This window comes from Stenella coeruleoalba, assembly GCF_951394435.1.
Source record: "Stenella coeruleoalba genome assembly, chromosome: 6".
NCBI classification, from domain to species: domain Eukaryota; kingdom Metazoa; phylum Chordata; class Mammalia; order Artiodactyla; family Delphinidae; genus Stenella; species Stenella coeruleoalba.
In genome coordinates this window covers 98,052,409-98,080,118 of record NC_137151.1, presented here as the reverse complement: position 1 = coordinate 98,080,118, position 27,710 = coordinate 98,052,409, and the positions used below count along the sequence as shown (strand labels likewise).

General features: G+C 47.0%; 1 protein-coding gene across 3 annotated transcripts in view; it reads right to left on the bottom strand.

Annotated features, from left to right (window-relative positions):
• The window catches only part of NRP2 (neuropilin 2), a 115,451-nt gene that overhangs the window by 13,562 nt on the left and 74,179 nt on the right, over positions 1 to 27,710 (bottom strand). The window contains exons 13-16 of one of the 3 annotated variants that reach the window (XM_079924500.1): positions 19,768 to 20,030; positions 18,111 to 18,207; positions 16,960 to 16,995; positions 171 to 7,619 (exon numbers count right to left, since the gene is read on the bottom strand). In XM_079924500.1, the coding sequence (XP_079780626.1) occupies positions 7,339 to 7,619; positions 16,960 to 16,995; positions 18,111 to 18,207; positions 19,768 to 20,030 (677 nt within the window). In that variant the 3' untranslated portion in view covers positions 171 to 7,338. Of the gene's footprint in view, positions 1 to 170; positions 7,620 to 16,959; positions 16,996 to 18,110; positions 18,208 to 19,767; positions 20,031 to 27,710 lie in introns of those variants that run through there. The other 2 variants (XM_079924501.1, XM_079924499.1) reach the window with 2 other exon arrangements.

The following is a 27,710-nucleotide window of genomic DNA, read 5'->3' as shown; positions in this document are numbered from 1 at the left end:
CCTGGATTTCTGGCAGGTTGGAGAAAGCTGGCAAAGCTCATATATGGACGTCACACTATCCACTACGCTCAGCGTCAAAGTCACACTACTTTGACCCCTTGGTCTAAATGCACAGTAGAAACAAGGGTAGCAGCTCTTAGAAGAAACGGTGTTTTGAACTAATGGCTCCCTTGGCTTCTCTTCTACTTGTCCTTCCTCTCTGGAGCCACTTGGGGCTAGCAGCTTTGCCTGCACATCGAAACCTCCCGCTGGAAAGCCACCGCACTTCCTACTACCCTTCCTCAGGTCGCATTAGCCCTGACCCTCCTCAGAAAGAAGCTGGGTGCCTCCTTTCAGCCAGGAAGGCCTGCTCTTCTCAGGGCCGTTATGGGGCCCTTGGGCACAAGGCCACAGGATTAGGGACTTTCTGTTGGCACGTGCGCCTACTTGCGGCTGTTGGAATATTTTTGTCTGCAGCACAATAACGTGCACTGACCTTAAAGGATGTTTTTGACACGAATTTTTTAGTAGAAAACATAAATAAATAACAGCAAGGCACAGCACAGTCACTCTTTGAAGAAACCAAGTGGAACTCATTAATCATGGAGAACAGGGCTCTGCCTGCTGAACCAGGGATAGAATTAACTCCCGGGCTACGGTGGCCACAGTTCCAGCGAGCTGCATCTTATAGCCAGGCTCACATTCTCCGCAAATCAGCATTAAAAAAAGTCCCTGTGATTAAAATTCCCTTCAACTAAAATTGTCCTCAGTCTTCCCTTGCAAGCACTCTGCCCACTTTAGAGAAAGAGAGAGAGATAGTCACAGAGATTATGTGGCTTCTGCACATGACAGGGGATATAATGCAGGGTGTCCGCTGGTTTGTTACCCTCTCAAATGGGGGCAGGTTCATTTTAAAGGTAAAACTCAGCCACCTGAAGCATCTATTAAAATGTAAACAGGCACACCATTTGACCCAGATATTCTATCCCAGAGAAACTTGCACAAAGAGGCAACCTCAAGGATGTTCACTGCAGTATTGTTTATCATAGAAAGAAAACCTAGACACAACCTGAATGACCACCAGTAGGGGAGCAGTTAATAAACTGCGGTACAGCGACATGATACGAAATGCTAGACAATATCTGAAAAGGATGGGGTAAACCTGTCGGTGTGCAACAAAGTATCCTCAAGGCTTTATCAAATGGAAAGAAGCAGGTTATCCAGCACGTGAGCAAATGTTGATACTATTTACACAAAACCAAACTAACCCCAACGAAAGCAAACTGCGTAATTAGACATGAACATATACATTTGTAAAGGTATAAAAGAAGGCCTGGAAATACATACCTCGAACAATTTCTCATGGTTCCCTCTGGGGAGGGGGTTGGGACTGGTTAGCAGTGAAATGAGCTTCTTTTTAGAAAAATTATTTGCACTTTTTGAGGATATAGTCACGTATAACTTGTAAGTTAAAAAGAAATGAAAAGAAACCTAACCAGAGACCATCTTAAACTTTTCCCCAACGGCCTTTTTCAGTATCATAATGACTCCAGTCATGAGCCTCCAAGAATAGGTGTTTTCCCCACCCAGGGCCAGTCTTGCCTCCAGCACGTCTGCTGCTGACTCTTCAAATGGCCTTTCCTATTTCTTGGTCCGATGCCGTGGGACTTCAGTTTTATTGGGAGCTTGGAAGTCAGTGACAGCAAAGCCCAAGAACAATTACTTTACTGGAAAGAGAACAGAAGGATTCTGGGGGTCCTGTCCACTGGGTTGGGGCAAGAATGGTTTCTGCTGTCTGCCCTGAAACACCAAGATTCTGTCTGCCCTGTGCCATGCAGAAACCATGCTAAAAGGGGGTTTTCTGTTTGGCAAGTCCCCAAATCTTGCACCTCTTCCATGCTTAAGTTTGGGGCCAAAAGGAACTCCTCCACACAGTGCAAATGTCGTCTGGCTGAGGCCTGTGGCCTGACGCCTTCTAAAGGCGCAGGTTTCTGATTATATCGAACCTCGAGACATACTCCAGTGCACCTGATCTGTGTCAGGCTTCATTAAATCCTACACTGTTCCTAGCTGTTAATTTATTTATATAAGCCGATCTTTCCCCTGCTGATTATAAGACCATTGGCTGGTGTTTCCCTCTCCCCTCCTTTTCCTCTGGTTGGATTTCTTTTGTGTTTTCTTTGGGCCGTCATTGAAGTGGATGAAAGGCAAATTACAGCTGCAAGAGCCCCAGCGATGCACACAATCAAAGAGAGAAAACAAGCCGCACCTACAGATCTGCAGTTCGGCTCAGATGTGGAGCCCATAACACGGACAAATTAAAATTTAAAAATGAAGCTTTTTTCATCAGAGATTACAGAAAGGCCAACAATGTTCGTGCAAAACAACTGCAGAGTCAGTGAAGAGAGGTGATGAAAACAAACACAGGGCCACAGCCGATTGGCCAGGCTGCGGGTATCTGGGCTTAGGAGGGCAGAGTCTTGCTTCACCCGCAAGAACGCACATTTAAACTATCATAAGGCCAGGCAGGAGCCAAGACAGACGATCCTGGGCCTTGACATCTGGTGTTTATGACCCATGGAAATACAGTTTCTGTAACATTTATGCTTGGGTTAGGTCTGAAATACCATACTGATAACAGTGCTGTGTTTGACACCTAAGATCAGAATCGTAACAGTCTGCTATTTTGGGGAAGAGAGAGTGCACGTAGAATAAGCCTTGGGACCAGAACCAAGGTGGGAAAAGCAATGATGAAATTCTCAAAGGTGGCTCCCAAGGCAGTATTGCTAACGAAGCATAAGCGATGGCTAATCTCATTCACTCGGGCAAGTTTGGTCCCAGGACAGCTCATGAAAATGTTGACTGAGCCTGGCTCTTTGCTGGAAATAAATGCTTCTGAGATGCTTTCATTTCATCTTTTGCTAATGGGAACAAATGGCTTTAAGAATGGCCAAATGTTATGCAGACAAAATGGGTAATGACGCTTGTCATTAGAGGAACAAACAATGCTCTAAACATGGACATTCTGCTCTTTTCTCCTGCAGAGGACAGACAGTGACATCTAGACTGAGCCATCTGTACTGACAACACTTCCTGTAAGATCTGAAAACCCAGAAGCCTGTTTCCTTTACCACCACTTGGGCAGGTTTATAGCTGTAAGAAGTACTCCTTCCTGGATCTAGGTTTAGAAAGGAAGAAAAGCAGGATTCTGACAGAAATAGGATCTCCTGGACAAGCCCTTTTTCTTGGGACCTTTAGGGATGTTCTCAGACTCCGAGGAAGGCTCCTGGGTTGATGGAATGCTTCTAATACACCCCACGAATAGGGAGTGATGGAAAATTCTTCCACCACCTCTTTTGACCACCATCTAGAAACACTGAATAGCTGGGAGGCTGTCTTTCCTAGATTTTTTGCCCCTAATACCCCTCAGAGAGAACTATTTTATATAACTATATCACTAACTACTCAAGAAAGAGACCGAAAAGAAAAATACTCGTCAGTAAGCTCTGGCTTTTGAGTAAGTTTCCCCAAGTCCCCCTCCTCAAAGTTGTCATAGAATTGTTCCTTTTATAAAATGTTCCTCCATGATATTTCCAGGTTCACAGTAATCATATTATTATCTTCCTTACTTGCTCCAAAGTCTGGAATATCTTCGAGCCTGAACATGCTACAAGTTCCCATTTTGTCTGGGAAAGTGCTCATAAATTGGACATCGACGTCCCCGTGGAAGTAATCATCTGGTAGGCAAGGCGTGAGACGTCACTACTTCTTCTCCAAAGGAAGCTATCTGTCTCTGCAGAGATGAGTACATGATTCAGCTTCTCTCATCCCACCTGCCCCCCCGGGGGCCCTTTGAAAGTAGAGGCCAATCTCCGGGGATTTACCATCAAGAGAAATTTTGTGGAATCACATTGAGTAATTTAGCACTTAGCAACTTTTGCAAAATCCCACACCAATCATAAAAATTGGCTCAGCTGCACAAATTGGATAAAACTCCTAACAAGCAGTAATAAAAAATAAAAGAAGGAGAAGCTGGCATTCAGCCTCAAGGAGAACCTACCTCCCATAGAAATGCCCTGTGGCTCAGAAGGCGATGTATAAACTGTGGAAACATCAGTTCTTTCACAGCCTACATTTCAACTTTGTTCTCTCAAGCCAAGGTGAAAAAAAAAACCCAGATGTTTGTATAAAAATATCATCACTTTATTACATTCCACACAATACACATTCAAATAGTTTCCAACGTCCACAAGTTATTTTGACACACAGGCAACTGAGCAATGCAAGAGATGTCACAGTTATAGGGCGAGGGGATAAGAATAGGAAGTAAAAATCTTTAAGTTTTGTTGTTGTTCTTTGGTAATTTTCGATTATTCAGGTGTTTACTTGCCTGCTAGTTTCATTTTTAAAGACAGGGTCTTCTTAAAGATGGGGTATCAACCTCAGAAATATTACTGGATTTCCTATCCTATCCTGGCTTTAATCCCAAAAATGTGGGACAAAGGAAAAGACAATTTATTTTCAGCATTCTGTTTTGTCAATGGCAATGCTAAGATCCTTTTTATTCTTTCTTCTGCCTTCACTGGCAATTAGGGGATAGCAATTGCTAGCGTAATACCAAGGAAGGGATTTTTAACCCAGAGGTAAGGGTTTCCCCTCCTGGAGCTGTTAACATGAAAGCTCTACTAAGGCAAATACTGTACCAGCCTGAGCTAGACCTTCAATTCATTCATTCAGTAATTTTTAAATAGTTGCCATCACCTCTTTGTCTTCTGAGAAGCAGCTCTAAACATGCATGCATGCATTCACCTGTCCGGTCTATTTTTCTTGGAAGAGAGGGACCCTTCCCTCCCTCCATGAAATACAGATTTTGCTTTTTAAAGCTGCAAGGCATGACATTTAATAGAAGAGCTTCCCTTTTAGCATAGTACCTGGATAATACTATGAAAGTCACTTGGGCTGCAAGAGCAGAGAGAGGGAGAGACAGAGAGAGAAGTGTAACATCCCCAGCTGAAGTGCATCATGGGAGTCACAGAGATTTGAGCAGTCTCGTATTCTCAACGACAGCATGTACATAAAGATGATGCCACATGGGGCATCAGATAAAGATACAGCAAATTTCACAAAGTTGTTGTCATCTTCTTTTAAAGAAGGGAAATCCTCAAGGGTGTATGGTAACTCAGACAGTTCCTACACTGGCTAGACTTTCCAGGTGTAATTTCGGAATATCCTGACACCACGCCTCCATGGGGTGCCTATAGGGATGTCAATCATTTCAAGGGATGCCTGACCCCAAATGCATCACTGGATACAGATACCTGAGACAAAAAGCCCTTAGTGATTGGCATGGAAGTCATCACAAGGTATCCATGGTATCCTGCCACCCCTCCTCCCTCACTCCGTCTTTCTTTCTCCATCTTCAGCTGGGGTAAGACACTTCTTGAAATCTCAAGGTAGCTCATGCTCTAGCCTTTCATCTTTTTTCCTGGCAGGGCTGCTGTGGTTGAGACAGACCAGCTCTTTGAAATAGAATAAGAGTGGGAGAGCACCATTCTTTCAGGAGGATGAAACAAAGCAGATGCAAAAGTGAGTGTGTGTGTGTTGGAGGGATCTATGTGGATATTCCGAAAGAATGCTAAGAGTCTCTCTCTCCCAAGCAGCCCAAAAAAAAAAAAATAAATAATCATTAGTATTTTGTTCTCAGAAGGTACCTGGAGGCTTTCAGCCCAGGCAACCATCTTTGGAGAGAATCTTACACTTCCTCAGTGGATTCCTAGCAGGAAGGTGAGAAATAAACACCCCCAAGGCTGAGCCCAGTACACTGAGAATCTCGTTAAAATACGCATTTTCTATCAATGAAATTGACTTCATTATCGAATCTATCCTTCGTAAATATCACTAGGCAATTTATCTCTAATATCCCTCTCCCTGCGCTGTTTAGAGAGGACGAATGGGCAGCAAAGGATTTATCTTCATTATACCTTCTCCTGATGATGCAGCAACATCTGGAAATGCCAGGCCAGCCTCTAAGGGTGTATTTGCCAGATGCCATGAACGCTTTAAGGGGTAGTACACTGGTACATTTTAGAAAACTGATAACTTTTTATTCTGTCATAATATTCAAATAAGTCAGGTGAACAGCCATATATTTTAGTGGCTATACATTCAGGCACCCATTTACACCATGAAAGGAAAGCAAATGACCCCTTTCCCCCCACATTTTACAAACGCTATTACAATGATCAATAAGACACCAAAGAATACGTTTTTTAACCTTCTTACTCTATCCCATCCTAAGCAGGGCACAATGAATGCCCAGGGGTGAGGACGTTTTTTAAAGACAACATTTCATCCTTCCTTCTCCCCCATCTCCTCGTGCTCTCAACAGGCTACTGCTTTTCCTACATCAGCCTCAGATTTGTTATTCTCTATGACTTATTCCAAGATTGGACTTAACCAATAAAAGCTAAACATTCATTATGAGCTTCTCTTTTATAAGGCAACATGAGACAGATTTGCTTCAGTGCTGGAAGTAGAGATGGTTCCACACGCACCCAATGGCTGTTGTCATGTGACTTCAAAGACGCCCGAGACAGGACAAGGGGTCATGTCTGAGTGCAGTGGGGGAACCTTCCTCTTGGGTCAGGTGGGTTGGGCATGGGGATAGGAATGAGAAGGGCCACACTTCTTTTCACATGGCCTCTAGTTTTTTAGGTACCTGGAGATGATAATGGTAGCCAACAGAAACCCAGCCAGAGCTAGATAAGGCAACAAAAAGCTTCAATCTCTTCTCCAAGTAAACAAAACTAGTTCAGTATATTATTTTCTGGAACATGTACCCCCGGAGAAGTAACACAAGAGTTAATGGGGGCCCTCTCTGAACACACCCACACACTCCCCACCTGCAATGAGCCAGTCTCTCTCTCACACCCATGCACACACAGAGCTAGTCACACACGCAAATGTATACCATGTACAAACACACAGATCCGGGTCTCCCCTCAAGTCTCCTGGCAGACTGACTGCCCACTGAGAGGAGGGATGGGATAAGGCAAGGGGAAGAAACAGGGAACCAGTCTCTGGAAGGAAACCAGCTGAGCCTTGAGTGGTGAAGTGCTTAGGGGTGGATCTCTTCTCGTATTCCAAGATGCAGCATTGGAATCAACAAAAGGAAAACAAACAAACAAAAGAACCCAAGGAGAATGGTCGGGATGGATACGAGCGCACAGGGTTTGGGCCCCGAGAGAGAGATGTCTGAGCGTTCACACAGAGACTAGGCGAGGAGAAAAAAGTGCAAAATCGAGGCAACGTGTTTGCAGTCTTTCTTGTTTGTTTTGGGTGCCGTCCTTGCTTCGGCCCTCAGCAGTGCGAGCTGCGGTCTTGCTCTAGTTTAATGGTTAGGGTGGGCTCCACCGCCAGAGGGGCCCCGTTGGTGTAGTGGGAGGTTTTGTAGGTGATGGAGTGATCGGTCTTCTTGGCCGCATAGCGGAACCGGTGGTAGTGGAGCACCAGGGCCAGCGCGACGGAGACCAGCACCAGCACGGCGCCCCCGGCGGCCATAACGTAATACCAGTAGGCTGGGATGGGCTGCACGGGCACCGTGTCCACTGTGGGCTCGGTCCCCGGTAGGAGGGTGCCCCCTGGTGGAGAGACACAGAGAGTGTTGCTAGGCTGAGAGCATGCAGACTAATCCAAATTTAATTAAAAAAAAGAAAAGAAAAGAAAAGAAACACACACATGCTTTGGAGTGGAGAGGGAAGGGGACAGGGGAATAAGATGGTCCTGAGTAGTGTGTGCCAAGCACTTTTCAATGATTGATATTATTTCCTACTTACAACCCTATGAGGTAGGTACTGTCAGACCCATTTTACAGGTGAGGAAATAGAGGCTCAGAGAGGTTAAATGAATGGTTATACAGCAAGTAAGTGGGAAGTTCGATATTCAACCAAGAGCTGTGTGATTCCAAAACTCTTTTCTTCTTTCTGTTAAACCACAATTACTGTATAATATATAGAAGCATTACGATTCACACACATGCGCGCATGCACGCACACACACACACACGCACACGCACACACACACAGAGGAATACATGCAAGTAAGTGATGCTGATATGACTTCTGGGATTCCATAGCACTGATTCTCCGAATGCACGGAAATACAATATTTGGTCTGGCTGGCCAGCATTCTCAAACAATGTATTAATTAGGCTGGCTAGACTTGAAGGCGAATTCCACTTTGGTTTGCCAAGGCTTCCATGCCCACTGAAAATCAGCCTGGTCTTGTCTAAACAGGTCAATTACCACTGTCAAGCAATGAGTAGTGCATCTTCATTTTTTTAATTGAATGGAGGATTTAAAAAACTGATTGGAAGGAAGTTGCAACGAAGAAATGTGAATGCAAAATGATAGTAGGTATGTGAGAGCGAGAGTAAGTGAGAGCACATTCTAATCACGGAAAAGACAGAAGACGGAAGAGAAGCTAGCCGAGGATTTAGAAGGCAACCACATTCACTGGCTAGCCTCTGGTTGCCATGGAGATGACGTTGTAGATTTAAGCCCAGGGTAACTCTGCGGAACGACTGGCTAGGGTCCCATTTGATGTAAAACGGTGCTACAGCTTGATTCCCCCAACCAGTCACATCAGATGAGAATCTGGCCCAGAGTGGGACCAGGAGATTTTGAGCTTGCCAAAACCAGACATGATCCTTACTTCTGAAAAATGGTGTATGCTTAACCTATGAAACATTCCTCCTAGCTGCCTCCGTCAAGTAGGGGTCCAGAAAGATGTATCGCCTCCATCCCTGTGATACCCCAGGTGGGAGCCACGGGCGGGAGCTGCTGCTGCCCTCTCCGTGCGCCGTTGGTCCTACTCTGTGGGTGGATCTCTGCTCAAGATGCAGACAAGCCTCATTTATATTTTCACGCCCCCCTCACGAGACGCGGAGCTCTCAAGCAGAAGAACTCGCTCTCATCTTGGTTTCTACCTCAGGGTATGCACCAAGAAGGCTCTCTATAACTGCTCGTGAGGAAAAGACTGAACTGAGGTGAAGATTCCTATTTCTCTCTTTTTTTGCGGTACGCGGGCCTCTCACTGTTGTGGCCTCTCCCCTTGCGGAGCACAGGGTCCGGACGCGCAGGCTCAGCGGCCATGGCTCACGGGCCCAGCCGCTCCGCGGCATGTGGGATCTTCCCGGACCGGGACACGAACCCGCGTCCCCTGCATCGGCAGGTGGACTCTCAACCACTGCGCCACCAGGGAAGCCCTCCATCTTTTAATCATTTCATTACTGTAGCTTCGAAAGCTCCCTTCCTCCTTTCCTCCTTCCCTCCTTCCCTCTCTCTCTGTGACCATATTGAAAATTATGCACAGAAACTGAAAGAGAAAGCAAGGCACTGAAAATGGCTCCTTGAAATGGCCAGCTCGTGAGTCACAAGGAACTGTTGTCAACTCATTATTCAGGTCACCAAGAGTATTTGCTGCCTGGCAACCATCCTGCCATTGGATTTTCACGTGGGCTCAGAAGAATGCACGAGCAACAGCAAAGTGTGCAGGGATGGGCTCCAAGTTCCTCTGTGCCACCGCCTCTCCACGGTGAAACCCATTCTCTAATGAGGCTGCAGCTCACCGTGAGGGGAAAGGAAGGCGGTAAATCCGCAGGGATTAACTTTCCCCTCAGAAGCGCCTGACTAGACCACAAAGCAGGAGCACAAATTTTTGTCAAGCAGAAAACTGTCACAACTGCTCACGTTCCCACCAACACCGCATAGTCTCGGTTCAAAGGTTTGCTTTCCCTCAGCCAAAATGCTGGTTCTCAACATTAAATACATCCCCTAGGGCTCAACGCGCCGGGGCTGGGGCCTTCACGTGACTCCTAAAGTGTGGCTTATGAAGAGACGAAGTTGGGGCACGGTGGGGAGGATCTAGGGGACCCGCTGGAGAAGAAGAAATCGCATTCTGTGGATTACAGATTCAGAATCAGAGATAGACCCCTCGCCTCAAGTTCTGCTCTCCTTTGGAAGACAAACCCCACTTTATTATAAAGCCCTCTTCCCCTTTCCCGCTAACACTCCCCTCCCCAGAAATGATTGCCATGTTGAAAATTTTAGAGACAAAAGCCATTTGGTGGATGTCACATTGGTTCCTTAAACTTTTTCCTTGGACAGTTGTTTGGAGAAATGAGAAAACATACTATATGAATTTGTGCTTTTATTGTTAAAGGAGTCAGAAAAGAGAGGATACACCTAACAGCCCTCCTCTCACCCCCCTCAGGCAATTTTTGATGACCTGCAGTTCGGGGCCAGAGTTTCTTAGGACATTCTCCAGCTAAAGAGACTCAGCTCCCACAGGCTGGTGGTTCGCTGGTTTGGAACCTGGCTCTGTGGCAGTCTTCAGGGGCTGTGTGCTAACGAGGCTGTGGTTTGCTAGCCAGAGAAAAGGAAGGTGATAGATCAATAGGGGTTAAATCCCCTTTCAAAGCACCTTTGCAGATAACAGCAGCAATCCCAGGAATGTCTGATGGGTGGATGGATGGATGGATGGGTGGATGGGTGGATGGATGGATGGATGGATGGATGGATGGATGGGTGGATGGGTGGATGGATGGATGGATGGATGGATGGGTGGATGGGTGGATGGGTGGATGGATGGATGGATGGACGGATGGGTGGATGGGTGGACGGGTGGGTGATTAGATGAATGAGTGGACAGATGAATGGAGGAATGAACTTTGGACCTACATTCAGACTCCCTGGAAAAAATGTTGATGACCTAATGGTACTTCATAGAATAGTTATTCTTGGAAAGTGTTAGATCCTGTTAGTTCATACCATGCCTCTGTGTCAAATTGCAAAAAGGTGCCCCCTTTGGGCAGATGCTGCCTGCACCAGGTACCCAGGTTGGTGAGTGGCTGCATTTTAGCCCCACTTGCCCCCCTCAGCCCTATGGGATGGCTGGGCCTTTGCTTCACAACACAGGAGCCAGGGCCACGTCTCCCAGGATGGCAGAAAGAATGCAGGTGACTTCAACCTTGCCCAGCACTGGTGACGTGTGGAGCTGAACGTCCCCTCTGATTGTTCTAACATCCCCCACTTACTCACATACCTTGTTTTCCCCCCAACTGAAAACTGCTTTCAACGCCTCTTCTATTTTCCATTAATTTCTACCTTCTAATTTTCCATGAAGTTTTCTCATCGTGTGAGATAATGAGAAACAGAAATTTAAATAGTCAGTAACTCCAAGTGTATTTGCAAGGTTGAGCAGGCTTCCACCTGCAAAGTTCTGAGCCACCTGGAGAAAGCGGTAATGTGAAGGTGGAGAATTTGAAGTTTGAGAAACAAATTCTAAGAAGCCATGCATGGAAGGAAAATACGGGGAAAAAATGACACTGTCGGTAGCTTTCTTCCACTCCTATTGTGCAAATAGGGTTACAGAATCAATAAGCAATTGGGAAATGTGACCATAACTACAACTATAATGAACGGACACTTCCGGGGTGCCGGGCATTGGGCTATACGGTGAATCATCTTTATTCTTCATGACTTTCAGATGGGAGAGCTGAGAACCTGAGAGGATAAGTGATTTTTCTCCCAGTTCTACCTGTAGGAAAACTGAGGGGGGGGGGGGCGGGCAGCACACAGTGAAACCCTAGAGATGGCCCAGAGCCCTCAGAGGAAGCTCACACCGCTAGGAAGTGGCAGGGTCAGGACGGGAAGCACGTGGACCAAATCCTCCGCCCCGTGCTGGAGCCCAGAGGTCAGATAACCAAATCTGGCTCACTGCCTATTTCCGCACGTCTTGGAACACGGCCACCCTCATTACATATGGCTTCTGGCTGCTTCTGTGCTACAGTGGCAGCGACTAGTGGTGACACAGAGTGTCATAAAGCCCAACATATTCACGATCTGTCCTTTTACAGAAAAAGTGTGCAGACCCCTGTTCTAACCACGTAGGGATGGAACACGAAGCAGCCCTCCCCCTTTCTGCCTCTTACGTCTGTTGGAAGCTGTCTGAGGACTGTCTCAGTCGAGTTCTCACTGAATCACCGGAAAGAGACAACATCTCCTACAGCTAAGTTTATGACATGTCCTCCGGACCCGGAGGAGTCACCCAAGTTTCCAAAAGAAATGTTTTGAAAGACACCAAAGGTAAATCATCTCTCTCAGAGGGGAACAAACAAAAAGGCTCGTTGCAAATCGGAACTGTTTCAGGCCTGGCCTGTCTGCGGTCTTTTATGCATAGGTTGAAAACGAAGAGCTGGTGAAGGGGCATTTCAGATGAAAGACTTATGTAATTTGTGAGATTAAACAAACAAAAGAGAAGGCTGACTTCTCTAGAAAAGTTTACAGAAGAGAGTCGAAGAATGTGGTCACGCCCACTGATCTGTTGGCAAGAAGAATGCAGAGTGCAAAATACCCCTGTGAAATGACCCTTCTGGGTTGCCTTGCACTCGGTGTGTGTGGGGATCGCCGGAAGGTTTCCACTCGGTTAGCAGGAGACCTGGTGGTCTCCTACATCTGTCTAACCCCCTGAACTCAGATCCGTGGCTGGCTGAAGTCTCAGACGCTTGTCCTCTCTTTGGTGGCACTTAGGCTACTTCTTTTATTTATTTATTTTTAACATCTTTATTGGAGTAGAATCGCTTTACAATGGTGTGTTAGTTTCTGCTGTATAACGAAGTGAATCAGCTATACGTATACATACGCCCCCATATCCCCTCCCTCTTGCGGCTCCCTCCCACCCTCCCTATCCCACCCTCTAGGTGGTCACAAAGCACCGAGCTGATCTCCCTGCGCTGTGCCTAGGCTACTTCTTTTAAACTAAGGCTTGTCCTTCCGGCTCCTGGAGAGAGGAAAAGCCAGCGAAAAGAAATTCCTTCTCCCCTTAGAGAAACTGATGTTATGGCTGTTTAGATGAATGGTAAACGTGCGGGGGGAGGAAGCGCGTCAGGCCTCTGTGCCTTGAACCTCACAGAGGATGCCTCGGCGTCCCCTCAGGCGGGCAGCCACAGCTAGGCAGTGAGCGGGTCCCACACTTCTCATCTCCAGGCTTCCCGGCTCAGCAATACCCAGCCCTGATCTGGCAGCTGGGCGCATCAGGCGGAGGGGGCCAAGGAGAAGGAGTCACACCCCACAGCTGCCTATCTGGAGCCCTGGCAGGGTTTAGGAATACTCCGCCTCTCATCACAGGATTACTGCAGGAACGCCATTAACCCTCAATGTGTTTCGCAACTGCTTCTAGTGGAGAGAGCCGTGGGAGGGAGGGACGCCACAGAAAGAGGGAATTTGAGGCCAACCCCACGTCCTGTACCCTGGGATGTGGCTCATCACCCTGGGGGACAAAGCCTCGGGAGGCAGCCGACTGGTAGATTGACCGGGGATGAGGGTGGGGACAGAGAGATGGGGGTGGGAAATGGCGGAGATGGGCTGGTTGGTACCAAGTAAACAGAACTGAAAACCTGATGCATAGGGTCAACCCCAAGCCAGCTCTGTCATTAGCTCAAAATGGGCCCCCTCTATGCCCAGGAGATAGCCTGTGCTGTCCACTTTCTCCTGGTTTTATCTGGTTGAAAACTGCCGAGGACTGCACAAGGTGAGACCCAAGAGATGGGCCCGACAGCCCTCAGAGCTGGTCTGAGGCATAAAACCCCTGTTCACAGGCTTGAACAGGAGCTACTGATGTTCCTTTTAGCATCTATCAGTGGTAGACGCAGCACTTCTGAATCCTTCACTCTCACTGCCGCCGCCCCACCCCCCCACCCGGGGACTGGGATTTCCATGGGTCTCTGACGGGTAGGGTACCAGGCTCTGTCTCTTTGCTCCTGCTTTGTTCAAAGCCCACAGCCTCTAACATGAATAAGAACTCTTGCTTCCACTGCGACCTGCTAAAAATAACTGGCTAGTTAACAACGACAGAACTCTGATTATGGGCTTTATATATTTTTACTGGCTTCCTCATTACTCTTTTTACTTTTATTGAAAGAAGAAAGTGTTGGTTAAGAAAAAATAATCCATCACCTTAATTACACCCCTTTTTGGTTTTCCCCCATCCCCCGACCCTTACACACAGTTTTTCATTTGTAAAAGCTCAAATTCTAGAACAAGATACATGACGGCACTTTGTCTATAGTCAGAGATTTAAAAGAGGAAAGAAAGAAAGAAAAAAGAAAAGCACACCCAGGCTACATTGTTTAGAACAGCAGCAAAAAAATGTCTCTTTAGACATCACATGACAACACAGCTTATTCACTCTCTCCTCCTCGCCCCTTCTCTACATGGCTCTCTTTTTCTCCGTGGCTTGTTTCTCCTCACTACTGACTCATACCTCAGTATGCAATCAAAGTATACACCCCAAGCAGAAGACACAAGGCGATTTGAATTAAAAGAAAATGTTCTATGGCAAGAAATGAGTAAGAGGCAGAAAATGAAAGACACTTCAAAATATAAAAGATTAAGACTATCTAATAAGCCCCGGTCCAGAGGCCACTTTTGTTGCATTTCCTTAAAGATTTACCTGGTACACATAGATCTCTCCTAAAGAATACGATTGCTTCTGTCTCGTGGTTAATATATAATGGAAAAGAAAAACGACTCCAATTCAAAAAAACATACTAACAATGTATACGCCTGTTGATAATATTGTTTCACCATCAACTTTCCATATCCTGCTTGCCCAAACCTGATTTCTCTGTTTCTCTTTTTGAGTGAAAGCCTGGTTTAAGCCCCAAGGAATCCACACCCCCCGCAAGAGAGGGCTGCTGCTGCCCTGACCAGGAGAGGTGAGTAGGTTAGATAGAGCGAATGGTCCGCTTTCCTCGCCCAAATGGAAGGCTTCGCTCAAGTCAAAATCCAGAGGTGTCTGCTGAGGTCAGAGGTGCCTCAACCCAATAGAATCCTCCCTGGCCCTGGGTTCATCTGGCTACCGAGTCAGAGTTCCACGTAAAACTTGCCGATGTAATTGAAACTGTCCATCGTCCACTCCTATCCTGCTCTTGACTCCTTAGCCGAGTCTCTGCTCCCCACAGCTTGGTTTCCTCCTTCCAAAGATGTTCGTTATTTCTCAAGACAACAGCCGTGGGCCAATCCATGCCACTCGTGGGCTGCCTTTGCTTAACCCCCAAAGCAGCCCATCGGGAGTGCACTGGAAATTCTTACCTTCGAGTCCCTAAGCCCTGTGTTTATTTTGGCTAAATGAGCACTGCGGCTCTGAGGCTGTTTTATTTATTTATATATATATATTTTTTACAAGAGAACATGACCGGCCTGTGACGCACATGGTAAACACAGCCTCTGGGACAGCACATGTGCCCTGGTTTGTTTATTCTTTTACAGAAGCAAAGTGCTTAGCCACCGTACGTGTCATTCACGGACCCAGACATGTGTGCTCACACAGCACAGTGTCTGCAGCACGGGCTATAAGTCTGTAACCAGCCTTTCCTGGGAGCTTTGAGTCTCAACAGTCAGTCAAAGTCATGTGAAACAACATAAGCAAGTTTCACTGCCCGAGCGTCCATGTTACCTTGGGTCCCGAAAGTTAGAACTTGAATTCAACTGTACTCCAAGCCGTTCAGTTTTGATCTCAGCTTTCCTTCCAATACTTTTAGATTCACATTAACATAAATCTCACACCCAAGGAGCACCAACAAATGCACATGAATACTCTTAATACTTTAAAATGTGTACCGGGGGGAGTGAGGATGGGGTTTAGGAGGCAAGGGAAGGTGAAAAGGAAAGAAAAGATATTCTACATAGGTAGGTCTGCCGTTCCCCGTGCTGCTGCCCTCTTCCTCAGCTGCTGTCTCAGGGCTGTGGCTGAGGAGTGGCAAACTGGGTGAGATGATCTGGAGTCACAGAGCACATCTAGGTGGCAACCCAGGAAGTCATCTCTCTCCAGCCAGGAGCTGGACAGGTTACTGAGAGTGAAGATAATGAGTCTGGACTTCAGACACGAAAATGACCTCCCTTACCTGTGAAATGCTGTCACCTGTGGGGTTAAGGCCAGCCAATACAAACAGGGCACCGAAACCCTCACAATGATTTGCATAAAACGGGTTCCGTCCTTAGGTGAGGGTGAGTGTCTCTGAGTGCGCTTTCCCCCGCAGCCAACTCACGGGAAGCATTTATAGAGTGGCTTCTAAATGCTTCGCATTGGAACCCGGGTGGACACGCTAGCAGTGTCAACCAGGAGGACTGCAAAGAGGGCGAAGTGTGAAATGCACTGCAGCAAGCAGCACAGACATTCGCATTCCCAAGTTTGGAGGTCTTTCTTCCCTCCCTGGATAAGGCAAGCATCCCACATTCCTCTTTCTTTGCCCTGCTCTCTATTTACCTTATTAGGGATAAAATGCCCTTTTCTGTTCTTCCGTCTTGTATTTCAAGTGCTCTAACTCCAGTCACCGAATGAGAGTCCTTCTTCCCTTAATCAGACACCAGCTCCTGAGTTTTGCAACTTTCCCCCCTTTGGATTATCATTCCTTGTGTGTTTCCCCTAACTTTCTTCCCTCACAAAACTGCCCACCAGTGTACCTCACTGAGGGTTAACTGAGACCGCTGCCTTGGTACCCTGTGACTGGAAAGAAACCATCTTCAGGCGAAAATAAATCATGGCCACCTCATTTCACTTTTAATTTACTACTGACTTTTTTTGTTGTTCAGTCTCCCCACAGCCTCTCGTTTCTCACCACTCATGCATGTTCAGCCTCATTGCTCTCTGTTGGACAGTGCAAGGCTGAAAGGTTTATCTGTAACCTATTTGTCTCTATTACAGGTTTCTAAACTTTAATTAAAGAAGAGACAGTGAGGATCTCAATCCCCCCTTCCCTGCATCTACAGGTGTTGTTGGCGCCACCTAGCGGTGAGAAGGTGTGACATCTATTTTCTCTTGTGAGCGTTGTCAAATTTGGAGGCTTATTGCCTCCACCAAATTCGTATCACATGGGGGGAAGGAAAAGGCATGCAGAAATTTAAAAAGAACTTTTTTTACCTTTAAAATTCTCACCTGCAAAAGCTGATATGGGTTCTGGAAAAAAACAGAAAAAAGTTTGAGTTAGATAAGGGGAAGAAATAGGGTGAACAAAGGGTATGATGAAGATGAATTTCATCAAGGTCTTTATACTATCCCACGGAAAGTATCCCATGTCCTCCACATGCTCTAGCCCATGTCTAACACATCATCATCATGGGGGCCGGGTAGGTGGGGAAAAGATTCTCAAAGTTGCTTTGGAACAAAAAGTCCTTTATAGAGTAATGGGTCCCTGAAGCATTGTAATCAGTCACTTACCACAGATTACTTTCTCAGAGCCTGGATTACTTTTAGATGCCTGGGGCCCCGAGAATTGCCTGAAGAGACTAGGGTGGTCCCAGGTGCTCTGACATCATCAGGCACACACACACCTGGGACCCACGTGCCAAGAAAAGCACTTGGTGAGTTATTATATTTACTCTGCAGACTGAAAGTAGGTCTCGTTCCTTGTCAGGATTTCCTCTTGCTTTGGGGAATGTCCATGGCTCTGAGATGCACACATTTTACTAGGTGTGCTCAGCACTTCTGTCCAAGGTGACAGTGTCCTTCCTATGCTGGTCACCTGGCATGCAATGTTTAAACTTACAACTTTGGCATCTTAAGCATTAGAGATATTAGCCTCAAAGCAAAATCTAAACTCTTACTCCACATGCCATACCTTGCCCTGAAATTCATTCATGTAAAAGAGCTACTTGGGTAATTGTGTTATCACTCTGATATAACATATGTACTATTTTCACTCACCAGTGAAGGCTTCCATTAAATCCATCAAACCTTTCCATCATGTAATTCTGACTGACAGTTGCGCTCACCCTCTAGCATTTTCTTTGCTAAAAGCTGGAGTCTGATGATGGGGTCTTGGCACCCTGAATCTTCATATACTTAGTGCGTGTCTATTTCTGAATGGGAACGGGGATATAAGACTTCACCTCATCTCACCCCTCTCCCGTCCTGAACGCAGCCCAAGCTATAACTGCACTCACACCTCGCCTCCCGCACAGACTGGAGCTGCCCCACCCACTGGGTAAGAGCTGTGTTTGAAAACGATGTGCTGTCTCTTCTTGTACATCCCAGCCCTTGGAAGAGCCACAAAGAGACAGATATTCACGTACCCATACAGTTCTCCAGCGGGACATCGGTGCTTATCCGAATGTCATCAATGGCAATTTCTCCCGAACGTCCTTTTCCTATAACTCCCTCGAACACGATCTAGAAGCCGGAAGAAAAAGAGCCATGGTTAACTGAGCTTCCTCGTCCAAACAGTGCAAAGATTTCCAATTTTCTGTTAACTGCAGCTTAAAATGTATGCGTGTGTGCGTGTGCGTTACTGCACCTGGTACACATCTGTTGACCACATGGCTACGGTGCTTGAAATCTTAATTTAAAAAGAGTTGGTTCAAATCAAATGCATATTTGAGGTGATTAAAGAATACATATATAACAAAGTGATGGATATTGTTGTCCAGTAACCAGAATGTACTGACTAAAAGGACCACAATCAGAGCACGTTTAATGGAGAATTGAAATTTCCCTAGCCATTTTTGATATTTTTTCTCATAAATCTTTCAAATGCCCAATCCAGGTATTTGGAAACTCAGAGGACACGAGCAGGTGGGGGTAAGGTGAGAAATGTAGTATACAGGTTTGTGTCGCCTTGGGGTAACACTGTCATTTGGCTCCATTATTACAAGAGTAGGGAAGTGATTTTCCTTCACCACTAGTTTACTGAGCACCTACTACGTGCCAGGCACCATGACAGTTACAAAGCCTAATAAGAGAAGACCCTCTGACCAGGAAATCTCACCGTTTAGTGGGCGAGACAAAAATGCCAACAGGTACTCGCAACACCGTGCACTGAGGGTTTATAAGTGGGAAGGCAGGTGCGGGGGGGGGGGGGCGGGGGGGAGGGACTCAGGCTGCCTAACAAGCTCGAGAGTGACTGCAGGCAGCACACAGGAGCCCCTCTGCTCTGTGGTCTCCATGCCGCCCGCCCTCATTCTCGCCCTCCCCAGGTTCTCTCTGCAAACGAGCACATGTCCTCTGGCAAGCTGAGCGAGCAGTTGGCTGCCTCACCAGCCATCTGTTGCTGTTTCTCGTCTGGGGAGGAGCAGGTTAACGCTATGGCTGGTTCTCAGTCACCTCTTCCACAGTATGCCTACTCCTACCCAAGTTTCAGCCCCAGCTGTGCATACCCATCTGTGCCTCGGCGCTTGCTCTGTGGGGCAGAGATAACAGAACTCAACTCCGGGAGCTGCTGGGAGAGATACCACTCACTTCGGAGTCTCTCTGGTCTGCTGGCCACTAAGCACCAACAGCGACCCTCCCCTTCCCGTGTTCACACTTGCTGGGACAGGGGTGGGAGGCTGTTTCCCTCTCCTCCTCGGAGTCTGAGGGGCTCCACAGGCTTCTTTCCCTTGTGTGTGGAGGGTTTGTTTGTGTTTATTTCCCTGGCTTCTGCGTCCCTTTGTCAGCCTACCTGATAGCAATCTAAAATAAAATGGAGAGAAGAAACATTTGTCGGAGAAGGTTTCAGCAATATAAAAGGCGATAGGAGGAACAAAGAACCAAGTCTGGGTGTAGAGATAGGCACATTCTGAATAACAAATAAGAGTGTCATTTAGTTGCCATGGCAACGTGAGAAACACAATGAAAACAGCGGCGCTTAACCGCGTTCCCTAAAGATGAATGGGCACGGCCCTTTGAAATATTGAAACACAGATAACAACGATTCCCTCGGATCTCCGCAACGGTCTCCCGTCGCCACCCCACCTGGTACTCCATGTCATAGCTGGGCAAGATGATCCGCCCGTGTTTCCACTCGCCGCCCTGGTCCTCGCGGATGACCCAGAGGAGCTTGCTCTCCTGGCTGGCTTCGCGCACTACCTGCAGCGCCACCCCGCGGCCTCCCGTGGCTTGGTACTGGAACTCCATGCACACGGGGCTCCGCGGCAGGTGGACGGGTGGGCTGATGAGCCGCGCGTACTGGCCCTCTCTCCCGCCATCACTCTGCAGCCGCAAGAAACTCCTGTCATCTGGGGGGAAACAAACCCAAACAGGGGTTCCCGGTAAATCATTGGGAAAGACACCAGTTGGCAGTTGTGGTCCCTCCGGGGGGAAGCTGGGGCAGAGTTTGGGTGTCTTTTATTTATGAACTAGTTCTCCAGGCCCTGTGTCCCTTTCTTAGGGCTCTGGAACCCAGACTCAAATGCTGCATCCTCTTGAAGCCCTTTCTTGGGTCTTTCCGTCAAGAAGGTCCCTCCTGCCTATTTCCCTGCATCACTTCTTTTGTGCCTTTTACATACGGCGCCCGGCTCTGCTGGCCGTAGGTCTTGGCTGGTTGTATCTGTACTTGTCTTTCCCCCCCTAGATTCCGAGAGGCCAGACCTACGTTTTACGCATCATCGGCTTACCCAAAGGGCCAGTGCACTCTAATGAACTGGATAATAAAGTGGTGACATGGCTGCTAGACTAGAGGATGTTTCTGGCCAGGTGGTTTATAATTCAAGCCTTTATCATCTTGGCTGGGCACCGTCCAAATGGAAGACATTTAAAAGCTTCTGTCTCCGACGGTGCTACTGGATGGTGCCTGGGCTCTAGTAACTGCAACTCGGAAGACTCACATCCCTGTTTAAGCAGAACAGGGAATGGTGGCAGCACAGGGGTGATTCAGGGGGCCTGAGACCCCGATCCCTTCCCTGACCAGCCTGCGGAGGCCTGAACTTGGCCTTCCTTAGAGAGCCAGGCAAACGCAGCCCCAATGAAAACAAGTGCTGTCATCATCACTAACAAAGGCTAAGTGTTTAGCAGAGAACATACACATATTGGGAAATGAAGGTTTCACCCATCCAAATGTTTGAAGAGCGTGTCTTTTGGCCGATTAGCTTTTAGATACATCAGGCACTGTGTGGGAGGCCGAGTTCCCGTTCCTGCTGGCAGGCCCCATGCCTTGCAGACACAGGTCTGGGGACCCGCACCAGCAAATCCAGCTCGTGGAGGAGCTTTCCGGCCACTTGCACGGAGAACAGGATGGCATCTGAGAAGAAAGCCTCACGGCCTCCTTTGGGCCCTGAAACATCTTATGCTGAACACTTCTGCAAGACGGCGGGGGCACTTTTGCACCACATACCCAGCACATCAGACACCTCAGGATCAGGTTAATCTGAGACGTGGGCACAGAGCTCTCTTACTCAACAGGGACTGTGAACCTCCCGGGCTTATCAGGGGAGGACAGGCGGGCACTCCAGAGCCCTGAATCAACAGGGTGCTCCTGGACCACCGGTTTGCTGTTGCTCTTCCTGCTGACATCATCTTTCTAGTGAGAGCGGAGCCTGTGACAGTCATCAGTGGCCCAGAAACAGCTCTTTCAACTCTCCTCCTCCTGGCCACGTCTCTCCCTCCTCCCTGTCTCCCCTAAGTCCCTTCTGGTTAGATTCTCCAGGGTTATTGCTCTAGAAGCTACCCTCCCCTGAAGTCAAATTAGACCAGCTTAGGATGCAGAGTCGGGATTCCAGTTTGGGACTCCTTAACCATCCAGAACCACGTTGGTCTAATATTCCACAACACGGGACCTCTTCAAGGCCAAAGTCAGCACAGATGAGTAGGCAGCTGTCTGGAGCAGAGCATTTTAATGATGGCGATCTGCTGAGGGAGGAGACACTGGTGCCACAAGCAGACACGCAAAGAACTCCTGAACCTACGCTTCTCCTATCAGATCTCATTACTGCCACTATTAAGGGTAATAATTCTAAGTCCTATCTGCATAATGCTTTACAGGTTACAAAGCACGCTGATATGCATTCATAATTTAATCACTGCTATATGCTTGCGAGCTAGGTCTTACTAATCTTATTTTGCACAAGATGTAGAAACTGAGGCTCAGAAAGGCTCAAGTGACTTTCCAAGGGAGAGAAGCTAGTGAGTAGCACAGCTGGATTGACTCCAGGTTTCCCCACATTCATGCAGTAGGCCCTTCACTTCAGCTGTGACCCCAGTACCTTGTCCCAAGTCCGTGTAATCAATCACATGCTATTCAAGGCAAACTGGCTTCTCTGCTGAGCGCTGTTGCCTTTTCTCCATTTACCTGTAATTCTCTGCTCCCCGACCCCCATCCCACCCCTTTCGCCAGTTCTTCTCCTAACCATTCTGGCACATTTCAACATTAATTCCTCTCTTCTCTCAACAACTCGAGCATCTACTGACCACACCACTGATTTTACCTTGCTTTAAAAAAGACTGGAGACCATTTTTCATGTGTTTCAGCGGGTAAACACCCACTGCCTTGTATGTAATTTAACTGTTTGGTGTGTGTCTTTCCTATCGCCCTGGTTAGATGTAAGGTCCTGGCCTTACCCACAGAAGGGTTAATAATGCTTCTTCTTCCTGCCCCTAGACAGTGACAAATATGTGCCACCACTCAGGAAAATTTTGTTCCCATGAATGAATGAATGACAAACACATGGATTAAGAATGCAGTGAGGCTGCCCATTGGAAACAAGAACAGAGGGGGAACCACCTGGCCTCCGGTAAGCCCTCAGGTTCATATAATCTTCTCTCACAGTTCCCTCCCACTCTACTGAGCCAACAGCCTTTTTCAAAGGTGAGGGGATGTTTTTTTGAGATGCTCTGCTTCTTATTACGGAACATTTATACTGCAGTATGAGTATGTATAAAGAAAAAGGTACAATAGCTTTTGCAAAGTGAATATACCTACAGTCAATAGGTAGATCCCAAAACAGGGTGACCTGTGGAAGCATCCAGTCCACTGAGCTACCAGCGCGAACGCTCCAGTCATTTCCAAGCCTTTACTGTTTCCACTCGTATATAAAGGAAACCAGATTTCAGAGACTTATCATTCAGCCTTCTTCCTTCACAGTTTCACAAATAAGACCCACTGGCTGCCTGAAAATTGCTTTGGCAGAAATACTGTCACTTGTGTGAATTTACATTCCTAAGCAGCAGGGGAATCATAGCATAATGGTTAGAATTTAGTAAGTAAAATGTGTGTGGAGGTGTAAAGAGCTGGGCTGGCTGGGTTTTATCCGGTCTGTTTTATTTACCCATCCTGTTGCTAAAACTTCAGGCACGATGAGGCCAAAGGTTTCACAGACTGCCTCTCCCGGGGACCTGAGCTGGCCCCCTCCTCTCTCCCTCCCTTTCCTCTCCTCTCTTCTCTCTCTCTCTCACAATAAGATGATAATCACTGTGCATGATTTAAAGGACCACTGGAAGACCAGGGAGTTAATGCTGGTGGCATGCTAAGCACGAGCAGCTGAAGGATCATAATTCAGTGCTGACATCTGAGCTAATCCACTAGTTTGCAGAATCTCAAGACAAGCAGGCCTCTGAATTTCACTTAGTGAAATCATTTGTTCCCCACTTGTCTGTTAAGTGCTATGAGCTCGAGGGAAGAAAGATGATATGTAAATTTAAGGAATTAGCAGCAGACATCAGTCAGAGGGACGCTGAGCTGCAAAACGTCCCTGTCTGTCACTGACAGGGGACTGATTAGAAGCAGGACATCATGAAGGAATGGCTTCGGCCAGGAAAAGCCCAGAGACGGGGAGAGGAAGAGTAGGGGCAAGAGAATTGTTGTGACCTGAGCACCTCTGTGTGCCAGATATCACACGGGTGGCTTTGTTGCCTTCCGTAATCTTCCCTGTGAATTAAGTATTACGTTCTCCATTTTTACCAACAAGGAAACAGAGGCTCAGAGAATTGAAGTCATGTGTCCCAGACCACTGCTAGAGAGTGATGGAAGTAAGATCTGAGCCCTGACTGGACTGAGAAAAATCGCCAGAAACTCGCCTCTCATCTGGGCTGGAATCCTAATGTTCGCTAGTCTTTTAAAGCCTCAGTCTTCCCATCTGTGAAATGGGTATAAGAACAGCAATACTGCATAGGGTCGTGAGGAGGAGGAAATGGAAAGAGCCTTGTAAGGTGCTTTGCACACGAACAACGTTCCATAAATGCTCTGTTCTTCACTTCCACTGCCATCACTAAACCCACTGCCTCCTGTGCTGGCCTTTTTGTTTCTTTTAGAAAGAAAAAGGGTCCAAAGAGCACCCATAACCTGGGAAGACCGATATCCAAGACTCAAAGGAAGTAAGATTTGGCTCAAGGACAGTAAAGATATTCTCTGGAATAAGATGGTTCCCAGATCCATCCTAACTCCAGAAACCAGCCAGCCTCAAGTTGTACATCAGACACTGTTTACCACATGCTTTTGGGTCAATCTACAGTAGATGAAATAAAATAATACATGATTCTGGAATGAGAGTGGGACCTCAAAAGACCATTTAGATGGGGCCAGTCCTGCTGCCCAGAGGAACCATGCTGAAAACATCCACAGAACAGCTGTCCACCCTTCGCTTTAAATTCTCCAGAGGAGGAGTTTCAATAGGCCATGCTGGCAATGTGTCTTCTGGGTCACAGCCCTAACTGTCAGAAACTTCTTAACTTCATTTTTAAGTTTTCCTACTGTCATTTAGACACATGTCCTCCTTCTATTCCCGACGGAGTGCAGCCAATTTCTGTCCTCTGACTTAGAAACATTTTCACTCGCGAAGAATTAAGACCCTGGTCTTCACTTCCTCAGGAAACACAACCCTTGCCTCTTTAAATGGCCGCTATCCAGGGCTTTGGTTGTGGCAGGTCTCCACGTTGACCCTTCGCCAAGCTAAGTGCTTCAGTTCTTTGAAGTTATGGCACCCATATATGTGCTGTGAGCGAAGCACGTGTGCTATCAGTGGAGTTTGTTCTTCTAGAACATTCTAACGTATGGCTTACCACTGCCAAACACAGAGGAAGTTTTAACAGACAGTGGCTGTTGGTGACTTGATAGAGCAAAGGGTTGGCCTGGCATGGGTGGGCTACTTTATTGATTTACTTAGACTTTAGGGGAAAAGCCCTTTGGATTGTTAAGAGGTCCCCAAACATGGCCAGCTAAGAGTCAGCTCTCCCTGCCGGAGGCTGTCTTCTTGTTTCTGTAGCTGATGGCAGTGATGTCGGCAATGGATAGCTTCCAACAGGAAACAATGCAGAGGAGATACATTTAGCAGCAGAAAGAGAATGAAGAAAAAATGTTCCAGAGATACAATCCGTCTCCCCCCCAGACCTGACATGTTTGGGAGGCGTTTTGCTAGGTTCTTGACTCAAAACATCTGTTGTTGCCCATGACGCAGGGAAAACAATCACATGGGAATGAACAACAGTTCAAAAGGGCAGAGAGGAAGTGCAGAGGACAAGGTCATTCAGCGTCTTAACCTGCTGCTGTCTCTAGAAAGGGTCTCCTGACATTTCACCTGGCGATTTATGACCACATCTGGCTTCAGCGGATCACGTGACCACTTCTGGCCCCACAGCCATGGAATCAGTGGTGCCGACACCTTACCAAAGCCTGAGATAAATCACCAGTCTGATCCTCCAGGCTATCGCAAAGCCAAACACACCATCTGTCCAACACACGCATCTCCTGGCTAGCATCTTGCCCTCCTACTAGAACAACCATCTGAAAGAATATTTAGTGCTGCAGGAGATGGGGTCTCTTTGTATAGGTCATGCTTAAGACATGAGTCAGCCCCTCAGCTGGCCTCCCAAGGTCAGACCATCTCTGCTAAGGTCCTCAAATTAACAACCGGCTAAGGGAAACACTGGCTTTGGATGAACTCGGCAGGATGTGCTCAAGGTTTGCGACTGACCATCTTGTGGACATTTGAGGTTTCAGGCCTGGGCTGTGCAGGAGTCTATCTTGAGCTGCTTTTTTGGTATGTCGGCTTTCATGAAGGTTTGCAATCAACTCAGTCTTCTTATCACTCTGCCCCTTCATTATCAATCTTACACACTCAACCAATCATGACTTTCAGAATAAAAGGAAGAGCTTCTCCTCTCTACTGCTGTCTTTTCTACAAAGTCAGAGATGTCTTCCTTCCTATGCTCCTTAAAGAAGGGCCTCTATGCTTTCCTTTTCCAGTTGAAGTTATTCCTTAAATATGGCTTTCTTTTAGCCCAGCTGTTCCTGGTCTTTAATTATCTAGCCTGCTCTAAGCCCCAGAAGTTCCCGTCTCCCTATCTGTAGTGGCTGTGCCCCAGACACGCCACAGCACCCTCTTTCTGAAGGCAGTTCAAGCTGATGCCAATCCCGTGTCTGGATTGTTTGCTGCCATCGGTCCCACCTATGAGGAAGGTCTTTTGAGTTAAGAGAGTTGCTTTTTAATTCACAGAGTCCCTGCTAACTCACCGCCCAAAATCAAGCCCACTGTAAGCAAGTTGACTCATGAGTCACTTTGACTGATTTCTTTGTCACTGTCTACTGACCATACCCACTCACACTTAATCCTTTTGTGTGTATGTCCCATAGTGAACCACAGTTCTGGCCCTCCACTCTCATGGGGTTTATTCAGTGGCCCAATCTCCATCAAAACAGCCCTATGAAAAGTCAACAGGACTACCACTTACATCTGATGGAAGAGCCGCCATTTGTAAAATTTGAATATTCCAGAACCTTGTATTCTTGACTTACTCTCACTTGTTTTTGAACCCAGAGTAAAGGTTCTGGTCTCTCAATCCAATAAGCATATAAATGCTAGGTAGCCAAAGCTCTGTCCTTTTATAAAGGCATACTATTCCAAATAGCCTTTGCCTGTTTTCTTTATGTCACTTCCATGATTTGAAGTTACTGAAATGAAGTAATATTGTAGTCATACTTCGTTAGGTCAACAAATATATAAAAGAACGCACATTTAGGGTGACCACACACTTGAGGATTCTGAAGCTGACCTGGAACAGTACCCTTTATCCCTAGTCTTGTCTCTTTCCTGAAGATAACAACAACAACAAGAACAACAAAAAGAACAACAATAAAAATAAAACAATTATTACTATTATTGCTATTACTTAGTATTTACTCTTTTTTTTTTTTTTTGAGGTATACAGGCCTCTCACTGCTGTGGCCTCTCCCGTTGCGGAGCACAGGCTCTGGACGCGCAGGCTCAGCGGCCATGGCTCACAGGCCCAGCCGCTCCGCGGCATGTGGGATCTTCCCGGACCGGGGCACGAACCCATGCCCCCTGCATCGGCAGGTGGACTCTCAACCACTGCGCCACCAGGGAAGCCCCGTATTTACTCTTTTTGATTGAATGAAATAGTTCCTATACTGTCTAATAGGATGTTACTTTATGATGTTACTCACTGACGTACAATGACAGTGACAAAAAATGCCAGGCACTGAACACTCCCACCAAGGGATCATGGAGAAGGCACATCTCCCTAATTATTTTCTCTTGGTTTACACCAAACCAAGGAGCAACAGAGTCAGCAAGCACCCTGGAAGTTATTCTTCACGCCAAAAGGTGCTCCAGCTGTGCTGACCAAGACATCATCCTGTGATGATGGACGTGTTCTCTATCTGCACCGTCCCACACAGAGTGGGTACTGAGCTCTCGAAATGTGGCTGATGTGATGGAGGAACTGAAGTTTTATCTGTATTTAATTTTAATTAAAATTAAAGTAGTCACGTGTGGCTAGCAGCTACCGTATTACACAGGGCAGGTCTAGACACACGGGCTCACCATAGCATCTCAAGGCATTTTTGCCTTGTTCCTTAAAGAGCTGAATCTGATCTTCCTCAAAATTCTGTTTCTGATCAATGCACTTACGAATATCTGTGGGAGATACAGCTGCTTCCACTAGGGGAGACAGTTTCTGTGTCATTGTAG